Source organism: Polistes dominula, unplaced genomic scaffold, assembly GCF_049000335.1.
Source record: "Polistes dominula isolate Pdom_NZ unplaced genomic scaffold, Pdom_raw_medaka contig_37, whole genome shotgun sequence".
NCBI classification, from domain to species: Eukaryota; Metazoa; Arthropoda; class Insecta; order Hymenoptera; family Vespidae; genus Polistes; species Polistes dominula.
The window spans coordinates 5,219,588-5,238,575 of NW_028301169.1; the positions used below are offsets into that span (position 1 = coordinate 5,219,588).

The 18,988-nt window shown below is 32.0% G+C and overlaps 3 protein-coding genes across 7 annotated transcripts in view; 2 read left to right on the plus strand and 1 right to left on the minus strand.

Moving 5' to 3' along the window:
- The window catches only part of LOC107073637 (uncharacterized), a 48,034-nt gene extending 46,679 nt beyond the window's left edge, over positions 1-1,355 (plus strand). For 2 of the 3 annotated variants that reach the window (XR_016178820.1, XR_016178819.1), the window contains 2 exons: positions 638-883; positions 1,234-1,355. Coding sequence is in view for 1 of the 3 variants with exons in the window: in XM_089179213.1 (XP_089035339.1) it covers positions 577-882 (306 nt within the window). In the remaining 2 variants the exon portion in view is untranslated. Of the gene's footprint in view, positions 1-89; positions 884-1,233 lie in introns of all 3 variants that reach the window. The other variant, XM_089179213.1, reaches the window with a different exon arrangement.
- Positions 1,356-3,451: 2,096 nt separating this feature from the next.
- LOC107073638 (cytochrome P450 4C1) lies at positions 3,452-15,010 on the minus strand. Of its 3 annotated transcripts, none has more exons than XM_089179206.1 (13): positions 14,530-15,010; positions 14,306-14,415; positions 13,956-14,046; positions 13,691-13,882; positions 5,461-5,554; positions 5,296-5,398; positions 5,106-5,220; positions 4,920-5,035; positions 4,777-4,845; positions 4,499-4,667; positions 4,233-4,412; positions 3,942-4,157; positions 3,452-3,877 (listed from the first exon to the last, which is right to left on the minus strand). In XM_089179206.1, exons 1-12 carry the CDS (start codon positions 14,681-14,683, stop codon positions 3,994-3,996), a joined length of 1,557 nt encoding a protein of 518 aa, XP_089035332.1. In that variant the 5' UTR covers positions 14,684-15,010; the 3' UTR covers positions 3,452-3,877; positions 3,942-3,993. The 3 variants fall into 3 exon arrangements, with proteins under 3 accessions (XP_089035332.1, XP_089035331.1, XP_089035333.1); XM_089179205.1 differs by having other exon boundaries at positions 3,452-3,870; positions 14,530-15,009; XM_089179207.1 differs by having other exon boundaries at positions 3,452-3,870; positions 14,306-14,435; positions 14,530-14,645.
- A 2,568-nt stretch (positions 15,011-17,578) lies between these two features.
- On the plus strand, positions 17,579-18,282 carry LOC149030457 (protein GVQW3-like). The gene is made up of 2 exons (XM_089179181.1): positions 17,579-18,052; positions 18,133-18,282. The coding sequence occupies exons 1-2, from the start codon at positions 17,651-17,653 to the stop codon at positions 18,250-18,252; spliced, it is 522 nt and encodes a 173-aa protein (XP_089035307.1). The 5' UTR covers positions 17,579-17,650; the 3' UTR covers positions 18,253-18,282.
- Positions 18,283-18,988: the final 706 nt, after the last annotated feature.

Genomic DNA, 18,988 nt, shown 5'->3' on the forward strand with positions numbered 1-18,988 from the left:
TTTACTTGAAAGCTTGTTTAATGATTACATAAAAATGCCACAAACTCAAGAAGATATATTAGAAAATCAGAGGCTTTTTAAAAACCTAGGATTTGGTAAGGGAGCTATTAGAATACCTGGTGTTGATGGAGCAATTGATTGTACTCGTATACGATAAGTTCATACAAGATTATCAAATAAATTGATGAAATATACAGAAATCGGAAAGGTTATTTTTCTCTCAATGTACAAGTTCATATGAAATTTTTTTTTCACCATTAAGGGTTCATTCTGGTTTATCATTTTGAGAAAATCTATTTTTTTTTTGCACTTTTCGAAAGTAGACATATGTAGAATTATCATACAAAAATTTTAGACCGAACCGAGCAGTCTAAGTATATTATTTTGCGACCCAAACACATACAGATATTACAGATAGAGGAGACAAATCATCTGCGATGGTGTAAGTGGAAATGTCTCTGCATGAATATAGCTGCAAAAAACAAAAGGTTGATGTTGACCTGACAAAAACAGAATTACTTGAAAGATGTTTACACTCAAAATAATAATGAGTGCTTCAACAAATGCGTTTGGGCTATGGCGCCTAAACACCTATTTAATGGTACAAAAATTGTTGAAATAGCTTTTAAATTCGCAGCTTGTATATTCAACGAAGGTTTTGATCCAATACTGAAAATAATGCACGTTTTGGGGATAAAATTTGGCCCTATCGCAGTCAATTACGCTAGTAACCGCGACAACATGCGTGTGCGCTCAGCCAATCGTTTGAGCGGAGAATCTTTGATAGAGGCCAGGACACAACGAAAAAAGACTAAAGAGGAAGAAAATGAGTATTTTGAAGAAGCAGAAGGCATACTATATGGTGCAGGCATCGCAGAATAAGGTAAAGCCAGACTTTTTAAAAATTTGTTAAAAGAAACTTTAAACGCATTTTCTCGAAACAACGTATTTTCGGTTGGCGGGCATGATATCTCCGAAACTACTCAACCGATCCTTCTGAAATTTTAACCACATACTCTACACATGAATAGCTATCTCGCATGCTACAATCAAGTCAAAATATTAATTTTTACTATATTTTTTTCGTAAAAAAGTGCGAAAAAAATCGTTGATTTTTTTATTTTTCGAAAAATGGCCGTCATTTTGTTTTGTTTTCATAAAAATTGATAATTGTAGCATACCCAATAGCCATTGTCATACTGAATTTAAAACTGTTTAATTTTTTTGTTTTAGATCACCTGTTCTCAAATTTCGATGCCCGCCAACAGCATACCTACTTTTGAAGGGTTCACGTTTGTCAGCCATTTTGAATGTCAAAAAATGTTAAAAACAATAAAAAAAATTTCTTTCTCGTACTTCTAGAGTGTATTTATCTTACCCAAAAACTTTCATATGTATATGTATCCTACAAAGCCTAAAAAAAATCGTGAAAATAGCCTTTTTTCGGCGTATAAACCAGAATGAACCCTTAAATCCTTAAGATAGATGAATTCAAAAATTTTTAATTAAAAAATATCTTATAGACAGTTGTTGGTCCATGAATGGAATTTTTAGATATTGTGCCAGAATGGCCTGGTAGTGCTCATGATAGTAGAATTTTTCAAAATTCTCGAATTTACATGAGATATTTAGAACATCAACTAAATGGAATATTAGTTGGTGATGCTGGATATCCATGTCTACCGTTCTTAATGACACCAATCAATAACCCAGTAACGGACGAAGAAATCACGTCAGTGATTATAGCTGTTATTTATTTTTAAATAGATTAAAAACTCATACATTTTCTTAATAGATTCATTTTTTTATTAAATTTTCATTCCACAGCGTAACACTATTATTAATTTATTAATTTTTCGTTGCTTGATACAGGTATAATAACATTCAGAGTAGGACACGAAACATAGTGGAAAGAACTTACGGTGTATGGAAACGACGATTTCCTTGTTTATCAAGAGGATTAACAACCAAACTTCTTTGTTCAACCATAATTGTTGTAGCCTGTGCTGTATTATATAATATGTCGTTAAGGTTTAATGATAATTTACCAGACGATGATTCAGATGAAGAACAAGATGAAGACGTACATGTACCTGAACCAAATTGGCAACCTGCTGATGGTTTTGCATTTCGTGAAGCATTGAGCGTATGTTTAATGCATAAAAATTATAAATCTATTTTTATTTTATTACATAATTTTCTACTTTTTGAAAAGCAGACATAATGAAATCATTTGTAATTGTTAATAGTAATGAAAAATTACTCTATAAAGAATTCGTATATATATATATATATATATGTGTGTGTGTGTGTATGATACATTTTAAGCGAATCAAATTATCGGATACATGAGAATTATTACGGAAATTGACGAATATAAATTAAGATTATCTTAAGCGTCATCTTATCAAACCTAAGCTTAAGTCACACATGATACAGAAGTCTTACCTAAGATCATCTTAATGTATTTCTATGAATACATGTAGTCTTAAAAGCTATAAGACGAGCTTAGCTAAGATAACCTTAAGGATTGTCTTGAGACCGGAATATAAATACCGCGGTTAGTCGCTTGTTATTGAATTTGATCAACTTTTAGTCGCTTGTTTCATTATTTCTTCACAGATTGTCTTAGATGTATCGTCGAAGACGTCCAATGGAGAAATAGAAAGTTTTTTTTTTGTAACGGACAAAGTACGATTTAGTTATATGTGAAAAACCGTTGATGGTTACCATAGCAACGCTCTGACGTAGCAACATTACGCCAGAAACAGAGCTTGCCTTTGTGACACAAAAACACACACGCACGCACACAAAGCTTAGTAGCCAGGAGTGGGGACCACGAATCAAAGACCGAGAATAGGAAAAACTGTATAGCTATATTCTGTTTCATTCTCTCGCAGGCTCAATCCTATATGTTTGTCTCTTCTTTTCCTCTTATTTAGTATTGTTTCCGTTTCATAGCCTCCTACCGTTCCGTTACGAAGCCGCTTACAGCTTCGTTACATTTTTTCGAATCACACCCATTCTAAAAAAGTTTTCACTTCAAAAAGAATAATGTGATATTACGTACAATATTCATATATGCTTAGGTAAGTAATAATACATTGACTGATTTAAATTGACATGCAAGATCAACAATACTACTCGTGGAGCACAATGTGTTTTAACCAACTATATGTTAAAGAACAATAAATGTGAAAATTACAAAAGTAAAATATTATTTGTATTGAATTTCGACCCGTAGACATCAAGGTATATAACAATCTCGAAATATAAATACGTAAATATAATATAAATTTGGAACAGACGCCTCCATGCCCAAATACATAAATAGACATTACTGAAGTATTGGACCAGTGGACTTAAGACAGAGTATTTCTTTAGGAATGGACTAAGTGTTCGCTTATGCCGATGCTATGCATAAACATCAAGGATAAGTCAAAATTCAACATTTAAGAAGAGTGAATGAGCACGAAAAGTGAGATCTTTATTGGTAAATTACAATGAGAGAACATAAAAGTATATCAATAAGTAATCTAAACGAATTTGCAAAAAAATTATGACACTAAACGCGATTGATTCTAATTATCGCGATGTAACTCAAGTGAAATGGAATGAAAGTGAGAATTTTAATGCACGCGATTTCGGCACATCCACGAGTTCAGAATGTAAGTGGTAATGCACTAAATGAGCAGTGGATAGATTAAAGAAACAGTATGAAATTTGTTGAAAAGAACTGAGATAACCAAGTTACAAAAACATAATAATAGCGATTACGAGAACGATTAGAGTAAGGGCTTATTATTCGATGTCGAGTCTTCTCAGTTTCAATCACTGCGCATGCGCGTTGGTGTGGTGGTATGATAGTACCTGAAAGCTGTCGCCATTGGTTAAAAGTTCCAAGCAGCTCGATCATCTAATGATGAAAGTAGTTCCCTTACCTGTATACTAAAATTCATTTGATGAAATATTCAATAAAAAAAAATTTAGTTCTTATAATTTTATCGGAATAAATTTGACATGAAGTGGTTTCGCTGGTCGCAAAATAATATCTCCTATCAATTTAATGTTATCCAAATCCTCTACTGGCTCTAAATAAAAGTGATGTAATATATGGGCAACCATAAGTTTCATTTCGAACATTGCATATTTTTGACCTTGAAAAAAGGTAATATTCACATATAAATTTTGTTTAAATTTATCTATAATTTTTTTATGTATAGTATTCTTACCAATGCAGTTTCTTAATCCTGCACTAAATGGAATATAACAGTACGCATTGCGTTTACTAATATTTTCTGGTAAAAATCTATCAGGATCGAAAACATCAGGATTGGGCCAAAATTCTGGATTTCGGTGTAAATGAAAGATGTTAATTCGAATGTTAGTACCGGCTGGGATTAAAAACTTTTCTGAAAATTTTATAATTAAGATTATTTCATCAAAATGATAAAATATGAATGAATATATTAGAATGTACGATGATTATGTTACATACTTAACTGCATATCATCAGTTAAATATCGTGCCACAAAATGGACACTTGGGTATAAACGTAGAGATTCTTTTATGCATCTCTCTAAATAGGAAAATTCTTGAACCACCGACATCGTCATTTGATAATTTTCTTGGTTCATAATACTATTCACTTCTTCTCTTATACGTTCCTATAACATAAATTGTCATTAAAAGAATTCTATATAATTATAACAAATTATAATTTACATCCATAGTTGTTATTAAATATTGTATCCATTGTTATGCTAAAAACGTCACCTGAACGTCTTTATGTTTAGCTATAAGACTCAGAAGAAAGACCAATGCCGTTGCAGTAGTGTCGTGACCCTACGGAGATTTTTTTTCTAAATTATTTTCATTTCATCTTAATATTAGAAAAAAATAAATATACTGAAGCTTACTGCAAACATAAATGTATCCACTTCCTCTCTGATTCCTTCATCATCAATTTGATTTCCATTCCAAGAAGCTGCTATTAGTAAATCTAACATAGCAAGTTTTTTTTTGTATGTCGGATCTACGATAAAAACATTTGATTATTACTTCTATCATGATTATGATTCATGATTACTATATAAGTAAAATACTTTTGATATTCTCCTCGTGTCCTTCGGGAAAAACGTCATTCTCTTCAACCGTTTCGAAAGTTTTTAAATATTTTCCATTTGTTTTTTCGTGAAAAAGTTTTCTCTCTGCAATTATCTAAAATAACAATAATTACTTCCAAAGGTGATATGACTTTTATTAGAAATTAGGTTATAAATATACTACACGTACTTTTTTTGTAAAACCATGCAACGTTTGTAATAGTTCTTCTTGCAATCGTCCTTGTGATGAAAATGCAAATATATTGTCTAATAAATACCAAGGTCTTGAAGCTCTAATAACAATACCAATTTTTGTTTAATATACTTCATATTTAATAAAAAAATTAATAATTACCTTTTTGGAATGATATTGAGTATAGCATAAACGGCGTTGCGATATTTAAGCTTTTGTTCGTCATTCACCTGTAAAGAGATACCCATTGCCGTTTCTGCAAATAATCATGTTGTTTACAATTATGTCTTTTATGATTATTTAAATGAAAAAATATCATGTGTGCAGATAACACACGTAAGAAGTGAAACCTTTTAAAAAACCAAGCTCTCCTATCGCTCTGTCAGCTTATTGAACTGTGTACACTACGAGTCTCAAATGTGGGTAAAATCCACCCATTCACGCTGGACGTTCAGCGTGTTAAAATTGTTTTTATTTGATTGAAAAATTAACATAAATTTCTTTATTACGTAAATATTATAATTAATAAAATAATTTTCTTCTATACCTGGGTCAATATAAGTCTTTGTATATTTTTTATAAAAACATATAAAACTCAAATTCAATAGACATATTTTATTCTTAATGAATCAAATATATCTTATAAAGAAGGAAAATAAAAATGTGATAGTAATTTACTTGTTTTTGAATGGAGTTGGTCAGCTGCTTCTAATGTATTCTACAGTGTTGTCTAATTCTTTTCCTCTGATGTATCTTGTATAATCCTTTTTTTGTAAAATGTTGCCGACAATACAATTATTATATTCTATATATTTCACAATTATTAATTATAATATTTGCGAAATAAAGAATTTAATATTAATTTTTCAATAAAATAAAAAACATTTTTAAATAGAAAAGATATGACACATATTGTAAAAATAAATACATCATATTTGCTATTATATTTTCAATAGAAATTATATAACTTACTATAGAAAAATAGAAAAAATAAAAAATAAAAATAAGAAGTTAAACCGTTGAGGCTCGAACCAGCGATAAATCGATTATAGTCCAGTCAAAATAGCTCCGAAATCGGGTTTTTTAGCTATACGGCTGAAAAAATATGGAAATTATCAGAAAAATGCGTACAAAACTGTGGGCAAAGTAAAAAAGTTCTCAACCACCGGGAAAAGGGTGAAAAAAATTAAAAACTACCCCAAAATATGATTTTTGGATTATATGTTGAAAATATCAAAAAAAGTTTCAACTAAAAGTTGTAGAGCATAAAATTTTAGGCCTATCTCTCTCAGACCATTTTTCCCCTAAAACGCACCCTTTTATCCCTACGACGGTTCAAAGTACTAAAAAAATGAAAATTCAATAAAAAATATAAAAATTGGACTTTTTGAATTTTTTTTTTTTTTTTAATTATCTTTAAAAAACTACAAAGAACAATCGGAAGGAAAAAAATTATTTTTTTTTCATCCCTTCTATTAAAAATCAAGGGGTGAAAACGGTTTTTGCTCGATATTTCGCTTAAAACGGGTTATTGAAAAAAATTTTCTTTTTCATATGAATTTTTAATTTATTTTTTAAATTTTGGTGTTGGATTTATATTTATAGATATTTACCTGTAGAAAATAACCCAATTTAAAGATAGGTAATTAGTCCCATAGTCCTACGCCTTTGTAGAAAGAAACAGAAAATAAAGCTATCTTGCTCTTACTCATTGTGACATAGGTCGCCATGGCACGCATGCGCAAACTCTTGGCTTACATGCGTGCAAGAGAGATAGACAATCTATTGTTGGCTTCGTCTCAATGTAAACAGTATAACGCGATAAAACACTTTTTCTTAAATATATTCTCTTTTTCTTATATATTCTCTATAGCTCGAAAGTCTCGCGCGCATCTGTGACAGCATGATAGATTTTTGAAAATATCTCAAAAAGTAAGTGAGATAAAGCGATTTTTTATTAATTATGTTTTGTAGACAATTTTATTTGCTACAAAAAAGGTCCAGTACTAAAATATTGTATCTCCCTTACTTTTCGAGATATATTAAAAATATATGATTACTCTCTTACCTGATACTTTTTATTAATTTTCACCACTGACAAGGACAGCGCAAGGTCTTGCCCTCTCGGATTTTGTTCCAATTTTGCAGAATGATAGATTTTGCTTACCTTTTTTACGAATATATATGGTTATAGGGGCCACTACTCAATAATTTTTGAGATATTTGCAATTAAAAATGTTTATGATGTTATCTAGTGTTTAAATTTACTTCTGAAGTAAGCAATGGTATGAAATAGGTTTAGTATAGAACAACGAGAGAGGCGTCGCTTTTAGTAAATAGATTGATAAGGCAGCTATAGATTTCAAAATAAAATTATTTCACTCTTCAACCCCTTCTTACCCTAGGAAAAACTCCTTCCTAGACCTAATTCTAGCTGACGCGAGATTATCATTTAAGCATACCTTAGATGATAAATTGAGCACAGAAAACTTCCCAAGTGACCATGAAGCGATAATGGCCACCTTTAGCATCAATGATAGAAACCTCAGGGATTCATCATTTACTATTAATAACAATTTTTCTTTTTCTAAAATTAGGTTTACCAAATTTGAGAAAATTCCCTCTAAATTTAATCCAGATGTCAATCCTGATTTTAACTTGGATCTAAGGGTTGTTGAGGCCAAGTTAGACCATATTAAAGACGCCATACTAGATGCAATGAGGCGCTCCTCTCCAAAAAGCAAATCGTTTAATTCTACAGATAAATATCTCAACAATTATGTAAGAAAGCTAGTGGCGAGAGAAAAATCTCTTATCAACGAATTAAGGAAGTTAAGAAAATGGAATTTCCAAGGTGCAACGAAAGAGCACTTAATTCACAATTTTACGAATATGATTGCTGCAATCAGGAGAAAATTAAAATTCCTTATAGGAAAGAACGTCGCGAGTTATTGGCTTAATAGGGTTTCGTCAATTGATCCTCGAAGACCGGATAAAATGTTCCCAGAAATAAATAAATTATTTCGCAATAAAGGCGGACATAAAGTCGGTGATTTGAAAGTCGCAGCCAACAGAGCTGATTTGATATTGGCAGCTGGAATCAACAATCATTCGTGTCTGACAGATGGCGATGGAATGAAAATAATTCACGATGACAAGGCCAAGGCTAACTTACTTGCAGCTCACTATGTGTCAGTTAACAATCAGAACGAAAATATAAACAATGTTGTGTTCAGAAACTTTGTAAACAATAAGGTAAACATACAACCCCCTTCGTGTGCTTTTTATTTCACTAACTTGGATCTAGTCAAACGAAAATTCAAGAAGCTCAATAGCAAAAAATCAGCAGGAAATGATCAACTACCAAACTTTATATTAAAAAAACTTCCGGTAAACATTATCCGGGCCTACACTATTTTGTTCAATAATCTACTAAATAATGGTATTTTTCCAGATTCTTGGAAATCTGCGAAAGTTATTTCAATTTTAAAGAAAGGTAAATCTGCAACAGACGTTAATAGTTATCGCCCGATAAGTATGCTTTCCAATATTGGAAAAATCTACGAAAAAGTAATTAATGATATAATTTTAAATATCTGTGCAACTAATAATATCATATCCGAAAATCAATTTGGATTTAAAAAACGCCACTCTACTTTGCATGCTATAAACAAATTGTCTTCTGATGTTAACTGGGCACTGAATGGGGGCAAGTGTGTGGGTGCATGTCTGGTCGACCTGGAGAAAGCATTTGACACGGTATGGATCAATGGTCTTATACATAAACTAAGAAAGAAAAACTTCCCTCTGTTGGTGTTAAAATTATTAATCAGCATGATTAGTAACAGATCATTCCGAGTAATGATCGGAGACCAAGAATCGAGCAAATGCGTCATTAAAATTGGTTTACAACAGGGTACTATAAATTCTTCGGTGTTTTTTAATATCTACACTGATGATATTTTACAGTTATTTGGTCCCCACAAAACCGGATGCTCGATGATTGCATTTGCTGATGACTTAATAGTTTACAGAGCTGGAAAGGATCCGAGAAAAGTTCAAGCGGACTTGCAAAAAGCGATTAATAGTATTTTTTCTTATTACACTGCGTGGAAATTAAAAGTAAACATTGACAAGTGCGAAACAATACTTTTTAGACCGTCGACGCAAAAAGCTTCATGTAATATCAAAAATAACTATAAATCATTCCACATAAATGCAGACCCAGCTGCAAGCAAAAAGATCCCACATAAAAAAGCTGTTAAATACTTAGGGTTATATATAGACGAGAGATTCTTACTGAATGCTCACCCTCTACAGCAACTCCAAAAAGCTAAAACTGTGTTTATTTTATGCGCGAGACTCTTTCATTCGCGAGCATTATCGCCGAAAGCGAAAATTATCTGTTACCAAAACCTCATAAGGCCTATCTTGACTTATGGCTGCGAGATATGGTATAACGTTTGCGCTAGTATAATGGAGAACTTCCGAATTTTCGAGAGACGATGCCTAAAAGCTTGCTTAGGACTTTACAGATCGGCTAAATCAAATTACACCGAACATGTCAGCAATATAATTATCTATGAAAAAGCCAACATTAATAGAATTGACAACTTTATTATTAAATTAATCAGAAATTATTTTGCTAATGTGGCAACTGTTTCATCTAACAGCCTCATCTTTCCTATTCCTTATCCAAACGATAATTATATAAAGGTGGCTTTAAATAATGGATTTGTACCTTCGGAAGCCTTCTTTTATCTCGATAGATTGGGTATTGTTCAAAATAGAAAAGCAGTCCCACTGTTATACCATATCTCAAGGCGTAGAACAAAAAGGCGATAGCACATGATGCACACAACTATCTACATGAGTTTGCATCAGCGCTTCTTACGGAGCTCGGTTATCGATATGACGCGAGAGTTCCCAAGCGAGACATTCATGAGGTAAAAAAATTAAATTATCTACACTACTGGTGGCTTGAAGACCGAATCAATCGGTCTATTTATTATTAACCGGATTAATACCGGATTTAGACCGGATATACCGGAAGACCGGAATAAGACCGGATTATCGGTCTAATTATTTAGTTTAAACTTTAAAGTCAAAGTCAGTAAATTAAAAAAAATAAAAAAATAAAAAAAAATAAACTCTTATAAGGTTTCTAGTCATTTAAGACATTTCATTTTCAACATATTTAAACTCTGTTATGTATCTTTACATATAAAAATAGAAAAAAAAATTTACCTCCGAGGATTCGAACCCTAAAAGACTCGACCACTCTTGGTCTTAATGATATTATTAGTTGCACAGATATTTAAAATTATATCATTAATTACTTTTTCGTAGATTTTTCCAATATTGGAAAGCATACTTATCGGGCGATAACTATTAACGTCTGTTGCAGATTTACCTTTCTTTAAAATTGAAATAACTTTCGCAGATTTCCAAGAATCTGGAAAAATACCATTATTTAGTAGATTATTGAACAAAATAGTGTAGGCCCGGATAATGTTTACCGGAAGTTTTTTTAATATAAAGTTTGGTAGTTGATCATTTCCTGCTGATTTTTTGCTATTGAGCTTCTTGAATTTTCGTTTGACTAGATCCAAGTTAGTGAAATAAAAAGCACACGAAGGGGGTTGTATGTTTACCTTATTGTTTACAAAGTTTCTGAACACAACATTGTTTATATTTTCGTTCTGATTGTTAACTGACACATAGTGAGCTGCAAGTAAGTTAGCCTTGGCCTTGTCATCGTGAATTATTTTCATTCCATCGCCATCTGTCAGACACGAATGATTGTTGATTCCAGCTGCCAATATCAAATCAGCTCTGTTGGCTGCGACTTTCAAATCACCGACTTTATGTCCGCCTTTATTGCGAAATAATTTATTTATTTCTGGGAACATTTTATCCGGTCTTCGAGGATCAATTGACGAAACCCTATTAAGCCAATAACTCGCGACGTTCTTTCCTATAAGGAATTTTAATTTTCTCCTGATTGCAGCAATCATATTCGTAAAATTGTGAATTAAGTGCTCTTTCGTTGCACCTTGGAAATTCCATTTTCTTAACTTCCTTAATTCGTTGATAAGAGATTTTTCTCTCGCCACTAGCTTTCTTACATAATTGTTGAGATATTTATCTGTAGAATTAAACGATTTGCTTTTTGGAGAGGAGCGCCTCATTGCATCTAGTATGGCGTCTTTAATATGGTCTAACTTGGCCTCAACAACCCTTAGATCCAAGTTAAAATCAGGATTGACATCTGGATTAAATTTAGAGGGAATTTTCTCAAATTTGGTAAACCTAATTTTAGAAAAAGAAAAATTGTTATTAATAGTAAATGATGAATCCCTGAGGTTTCTATCATTGATGCTAAAGGTGGCCATTATCGCTTCATGGTCACTTGGGAAGTTTTCTGTGCTCAATTTATCATCTAAGGTATGCTTAAATGATAATCTCGCGTCAGCTAGAATTAGGTCTAGGAAGGAGTTTTTCCTAGGGTAAGAAGGGGTTGAAGAGTGAAATAATTTTATTTTGAAATCTATAGCTGCCTTATCAATCTATTTACTAAAAGCGACGCCTCTCTCGTTGTTCTATACTAAACCTATTTCATACCATTGCTTACTTCAGAAGTAAATTTAAACACTAGATAACATCATAAACATTTTTAATTGCAAATATCTCAAAAATTATTGAGTAGTGGCCCCTATAACCATATATATTCGTAAAAAGGTAAGCAAAATCTATCATTCTGCAAAATTGGAACAAAATCCGAGAGGGCAAGACCTTGCGCTGTCCTTGTCAGTGGTGAAAATTAATAAAAAGTATCAGGTAAGAGAGTAATCATATATTTTTAATATATCTCGAAAAGTAAGGGAGATACAATATTTTAGTACTGGACCTTTTTTGTAGCAAATAAAATTGTCTACAAAACATAATTAATAAAAAATCGCTTTATCTCACTTACTTTTTGAGATATTTTCAAAAATCTATCATGCTGTCACAGATGCGCGCGAGACTTTCGAGCTATAGAGAATATATAAGAAAAAGAGAATATATTTAAGAAAAAGTGTTTTATCGCGTTATACTGTTTACATTGAGACGAAGCCAACAATAGATTGTCTATCTCTCTTGCACGCATGTAAGCCAAGAGTTTGCGCATGCGTGCCATGGCGACCTATGTCACAATGAGTAAGAGCAAGATAGCTTTATTTTCTGTTTCTTTCTACAAAGGCGTAGGACTATGGGACTAATTACCTATCTTTAAATTGGGTTATTTTCTACAGGTAAATATCTATAAATATAAATCCAACACCAAAATTTAAAAAATAAATTAAAAATTCATATGAAAAAGAAAATTTTTTTCAATAACCCGTTTTAAGCGAAATATCGAGCAAAAACCGTTTTCACCCCTTGATTTTTAATAGAAGGGATGAAAAAAAATAATTTTTTTTCCTTCCGATTGTTCTTTGTAGTTTTTTAAAGATAATTAAAAAAAAAAAAAAAATTCAAAAAGTCCAATTTTTATATTTTTTATTGAATTTTCATTTTTTTAGTACTTTGAACCGTCGTAGGGATAAAAGGGTGCGTTTTAGGGGAAAAAATGGTCTGAGAGAGATAGGCCTAAAATTTTATGCTCTACAACTTTTAGTTGAAACTTTTTTTGATATTTTCAACATATAATCCAAAAATCATATTTTGGGGTAGTTTTTAATTTTTTTCACCCTTTTCCCGGTGGTTGAGAACTTTTTTACTTTGCCCACAGTTTTGTACGCATTTTTCTGATAATTTCCATATTTTTTCAGCCGTATAGCTAAAAACCCGATTTCGGAGCTATTTTGACTGGACTATTACGAATCTATGGTAATACAGCTACGCTACAACTGTGGATAATATTAAATTTAAAGAAATAGTATATTGTAATATTAATAAATCTTTAACCCTAATTTTCTCAAAAACGGCTGTACTTAGAAAGCTAATTACTATACACTGTATGTACGGTATGTAACCCTAACGAACACATATAAATTTATAAAGTTTTATCTACTTCTTAAAAATATCTGCTCTGGGTTCTCAGTGAAATAATATGAGTCTACGCTTCGTAATATGCATTTGCACACAACACATACTCACATACACGAAGCTTAGTAGCCAGGAGTGGGGATTACGAAACAGCGCATAAAAAGAAGACAGAAAATAGGAAAACTGTATAGTTATATTTTGTCTCATTCTCTCTCAGGATCAATCCTATATGTTTGTCTCTTTTTCTCTTCTTACTTAGTATCGTGGACGTTTCATCGCCGTGTTTCCGCGTTCGCTTATTTTCAAGTCACCCTCATTCTAAAGATATTTTCACTTCAAAAATATTTTCTCTTTCACTTACCGCATACTGCATTTAACGTATGTTCGGTCATAAGTTCCTCTAGATTCTGAATAATTGGATTTCCCTTTCCTTGTTCTTTCACTAATGATACAAGATACTGCGCCTCATTATTTAATGCGACTATGAAATGTTTAAGAATATTAAAGTGAAAGGCCGGAGTTAAAATTTTTCTTCGGTGTTGCCATTTGGCTCCTGTTGAGTCAAATTTAATCTTAAATATAATTTATTATATTTAACACATTTTGCTTTTTCTAAAATTGTTTACCTGTACTTGTTAACAATCCGGTCGATAGCCATGGTTTTAAGAATTTGTAAAAGGCACTTTTTGTTATGTGTTTAGGACTCCTCATTAGTACCTTTAGTTAAAAGATATTTTATACTTAATTTAAGTAATTATAAATTATTTTTTTTTAATTAAAATAATAATGTTGAATTAAATTAGACAATACAAAATGAATAATTTTAATTACTATTTTAGTTAAAGTATACTAATATATGTAAACACATTTTATTTTTAAATTAAAAAATGATAATTTGATTAATAGTAATATATTTAATATTATTAAAAGATAGCAAAAAATATTGTTATGTTGATTGCATATTTTAATTATTTACCTCGATATCTTCCGGATGAAGTAGAACTACAGTTGTGTTAAAAAAGCTCCACATTTTATAAATTGGATAGTATTCTTTGTCTGTTTTACAAAATACTTCGAAAAGTTTATCTAAAGTATGGTAATAATATCTATGGTAAGTGAGAATTATTACATTGTGTAAGTAGAATTACAATAAAGCAAATATATGTTCTAGACGAAATGTTTACTCTTATATAAATTTACCATTTTTTTCTTGAAAATGAAGCAAATTTCCTATGATTGGATATGCTTTTGGGCCTGGAAGTACTTCAAGAATTCTTGTTACTCTTCGAAATTTTATAGAGCAGTGTAATAAAAACAGAAAGGAAACCATTCCCAAAAATATAGTGAAAAACATTGTTGAATAAAGAAATTTAATAAGATCAACCTCTTTTATTATTTACTTAATCGTATTCATAGGTGTCACAAGAAATACAAATAAATACACTGATACAACCCAATAAACAAGTATATTTGTCTCACTGATCAGATGTACGACGAAGTTAGATTAAAAAACAATGCAATATAGAAATACTATTTATTGATTTTATTGGCGAATGAAATATATAAAAAGTGCAATTGAATGGATTCAACCGATATGTTTTCCCAAATGAAAAAGCTTTCCTTTTCAGATTAAATATATAACCTCGTTTAAAATGCTATCTATGTAAAGAATTGTTATTACTTATTTTTATTAAGTCATTCCACGAAAGACTGAGTCACATGGAGAATGAGATTTATATTGACATTATTGAGATATGCACATTTAGTATGTTTTTGGTTTGGAGGTCGCTGATTATGAATGCGCTAATCTTTTTTTGAAAAAGAAAGTTGCACACAAGAAATAGGCAACTACTTTAGGAAAAAATAATTTCATTTTTAAAGATGTGCTTATTTAAAGATTTTTGGAGTCAAAAAATGTTTATTTTTTGGAAAAATTAATCGAACGTGCTTTTTTATTTTGGCATGATTTATGGATTTTTTTCCAGTCCATTGTTCGTCCACAGGCTAATGTAGCATAATATTACTATTTACAAATTTGTAAAACCTTTTATACATTTATTTTTATTTTTTTTGTTTAAATGAATAAATAAATCAAACTTGCAGATATAAAAGAAGAATTTTTATGTACATAAAATCACTAGCAAACGATAACTACAGACAATATGTCTCTGGAAACCTTGAAAGAATCAACCTTGAAGATCTTGTTAAAAATTATATCTACTCATTTCGTATTCTGTTTTAGTTAATGAGTCTGTATTCTGTTTTCGTTTATAAGTCTGTATTTTGTTTTCTGAAAAATGAATGAATCATTTAACCGCTTCGTTGGCATGGACGAATTATCTCGCGACGACAAAACTGTTTCTACAAGGTCACAGACGAATTATCTCGCGACGACGAAACTGCTTCTAAAAGGTCACAGATGAGTTATCTGCAAACGAAGAAACTGCTTGTACAAGATCACAGACGTATTATACCACGCTGCGGTACCGTTCGTATATTGCCACAGACATATTTTGCGTGCTTAATTGTTAAATTAAGAACTTTAATTCGGAAAAGCGGTAATTTTGTTAAAGGTATATAATAAAGCAAAACTTTAATTTAAGGATATTTGAAATTTATTATTTCTCTGTACTGTACAATTCAAAGTAAGGAATTGCACATAACGCGACATCACAATTCTTACAATAAAAGCTAGTTTCTGTACGAATCGATGTTATTTTGCACCATACACAACGCTTCGTAAGATAAAGTTTTTATTTTGTTGGTGGTATTTTCTTTAAGAAACATCTGGAAGGAAAGCGAAGCGGATAATACCAGGTGTACCGGAAAGTCATTACCGGTTTTTTCGGAAAGAAATTACGTAATTTTCAAGAAAATTGAAAAAAGATTTATTCAAAATATTGGCCATTTGATTCTATACATCTTGCCCATCTTTCAGGCAATTTATGGATACCATCCCAATAAAACTGTTTGTCCTTTGAGCAAAACCATTCATTGAGCTATTTTCCAACTTCTTCGAAATTTGCGAAGTGCTGCTTTGTAAGCGCGTGTCCCATTGATGCGAAAAGTTGATAGTCGGACGGAGCAAGGTCTGGAGAGTACGGCGGGTGCGATAATATGTCCCTTCCAAGTGCTTTCAACGCTTCTTTGACCGGTTTTGCTTTATGAGACGGCACGTTATCGTGCTGTAAAATCACTTTACCTTGTCTTCGGGCCCGTTCTGGACGTTTTTCGATCAATGCAAGGTTCAAATTGATCATTTGTTGTCGGTAGCGATCATTATTAACTGTTTCACCAGGTTTCAACAGTTCGTAATACACCACGCCACTCTGGTCCCACCAAGCACAGAGCATTGTCTTGTGACCAAAACGATTTGGCCTTGGAGTCGATGGGCCGGCTTGGCCAGGTGATAACCATGATTTTCTGCGCTTAGGGTTTTTAAAATAAATCCACTTTTCATCACCCGTCACTATTCGATGCAAAAATGACTTCCGATCATACCTTTGAAGCAGCATTTCACAGACGATTTTTCGATTTTCCCTTTGCCTGTCATTCAATTGATGTGACACCCATCTTCCCATCTTTTGGATTTTCCCCATTGCTCGTAATCGATCGCTAATCGTTTCTTGGGTCACATTTAACGCTTCTGCCAATTGTTTTTGAATTTGGGTTGGGTCTTCATCCAATAACTCCTGCAGTTTCGCATCTTCAAACTTTTTCGGTCTACCAGAACGTTCTTTGTCTTGCACATCGAAATGACCACTTTTGAATTTTTGAAACGAAAGAATTTTTGAAAAGGTTAGAGCATGCTCACTGTAAGTTTCTACCAGCAAACGATGACTTTCAGCGGCTTTTTTCTTTTGATTAAATAAGAAAAGTAATGCGTGCCGCAAATACACGTTTTCAGGTATGAAACTTAACATTTTCAAAGAGGTATAAATCTATGACGTGTTACTTTCGCAAAGTATAACCCGTATAGCTTTTGAAGCTTGAGGTCAGTAGAATAAAATGACATATGTGTCAAATCATAACATTGCATATTTAAACCTAGCGACATCTATTAGAAAAACCGGTAATGACTTTCCGGTACACCTGATATATGACATATACGTAATATGCAGCTGCACACAAGCACACACTTGTAACACATGGGCTGGAAAGTTCCAAGCCTCACACATAAATGGCGCTAGTTTTATTGCATTTACCTCATTTTTAGTTAGTACTAACCTTCAAAAGATATGTGTATAAATTTTCCATCTGTCGAGTAGTTGGTTCGTGAGGTAGCATTTTGAGTGAAGCAACTTTTGTTATTTTCAAAAAGATGCATAAAAAAGATTTTCGTGTGTTATTAAAACATTGCTTTTTATTGAAAAAAAATACTGTTGAAGTCAAGGCTTGGCTTGATAAACATTATTCGGATTCTGTACCAGGAAAATCAACCGTTGAAAAGTGGTTTACTAAGTTTAAACGAAGCGAAATGAGCGTCGAAGATGTTGCACGCAGCGGACGACCGAAAGAGGCTGTTACCGACGAAAACATCAAGAAAGTCCACAAAATAATTTTGAATGACCGTAAAGTAAAGTTGATTGAGTTAGCTGAGACTCTAAAGATATCAAAGGAACGTGTAGGACATATAATACATGAATACTTAGACATGCGAAAGCTGTGTGCAAAGTGGATGCCACGCGTGCTCACAATCGATCAAAAAAACGATGGCAAAGTTGTATGAATTGAGCTTCGAATTGCTTCCCCATCCACCGTATTCTCCAGATCTGGCCTTCAGTGACTTTTTCCTATTTGCAGATCTCAAAAGAATGCTCGCTGGAAAAAAATTCAGCACTGATGAAGAGGTTATCGCTAAAACTGAGACCTATTTTAAGGCAAAAGATAAATCGTTCTACAAAAGTGGTATTGAAATGTTAGAGCGGCACTGGAATGATTTTGTTGCTCTTGATGGAGATTATATTGATGAATAAAACCAATTTTAAACGAAAAAAACCGTGTTTTCTTTGTTAGACCCGGGACTTTTCACCGATGTGTTATAATGCTTAACCCTTTGCACTCCGAATTATATTTCAATGTTGTTTCCTACAGCTTCCAATGCTTTGAAATATTTGATTTAAAATTTATTTTAACTGAAAAATATGGTATTAAATATATCGTAAAGGAAGAAATAAATTAAATAAAATGTCCATTTTATTTTCATTATTGTTATATTCTATAATTTTCAAAGTTATGATATCTTTTGAGGTAAAAGCCGATGTCGAGTCACACTTGACATAGGAGTGCAAAGGGTTAAAAGCCAAAAATGGTGACAACAAAGCACCGCATAAAGGAGACCGAGAGAATAGAAAAAACTGTATACTATATTCTACCTCATTCTCTAGCAGGCTTAATCCTATATGTTTGTCTCTTTTTCTTTTTTTAGAGACATAGCGTTTTGTCGTTTTTCGTAACATGTCTTGTGTTTCATCCTTTTTTAAATCACCCCGATTCTAATGAAATTTTCATTTAAAAAATAAAGCCATTCTACGAATAACGAACAGGTTCTAAGCAGCAGGAATTAGTCGAAATATAGAGCCGTATCTTTTACATGAATAAATACAAGTATACCGATTATATCCCTTATATATACGAAAGCGTATTTAAATTAATATGT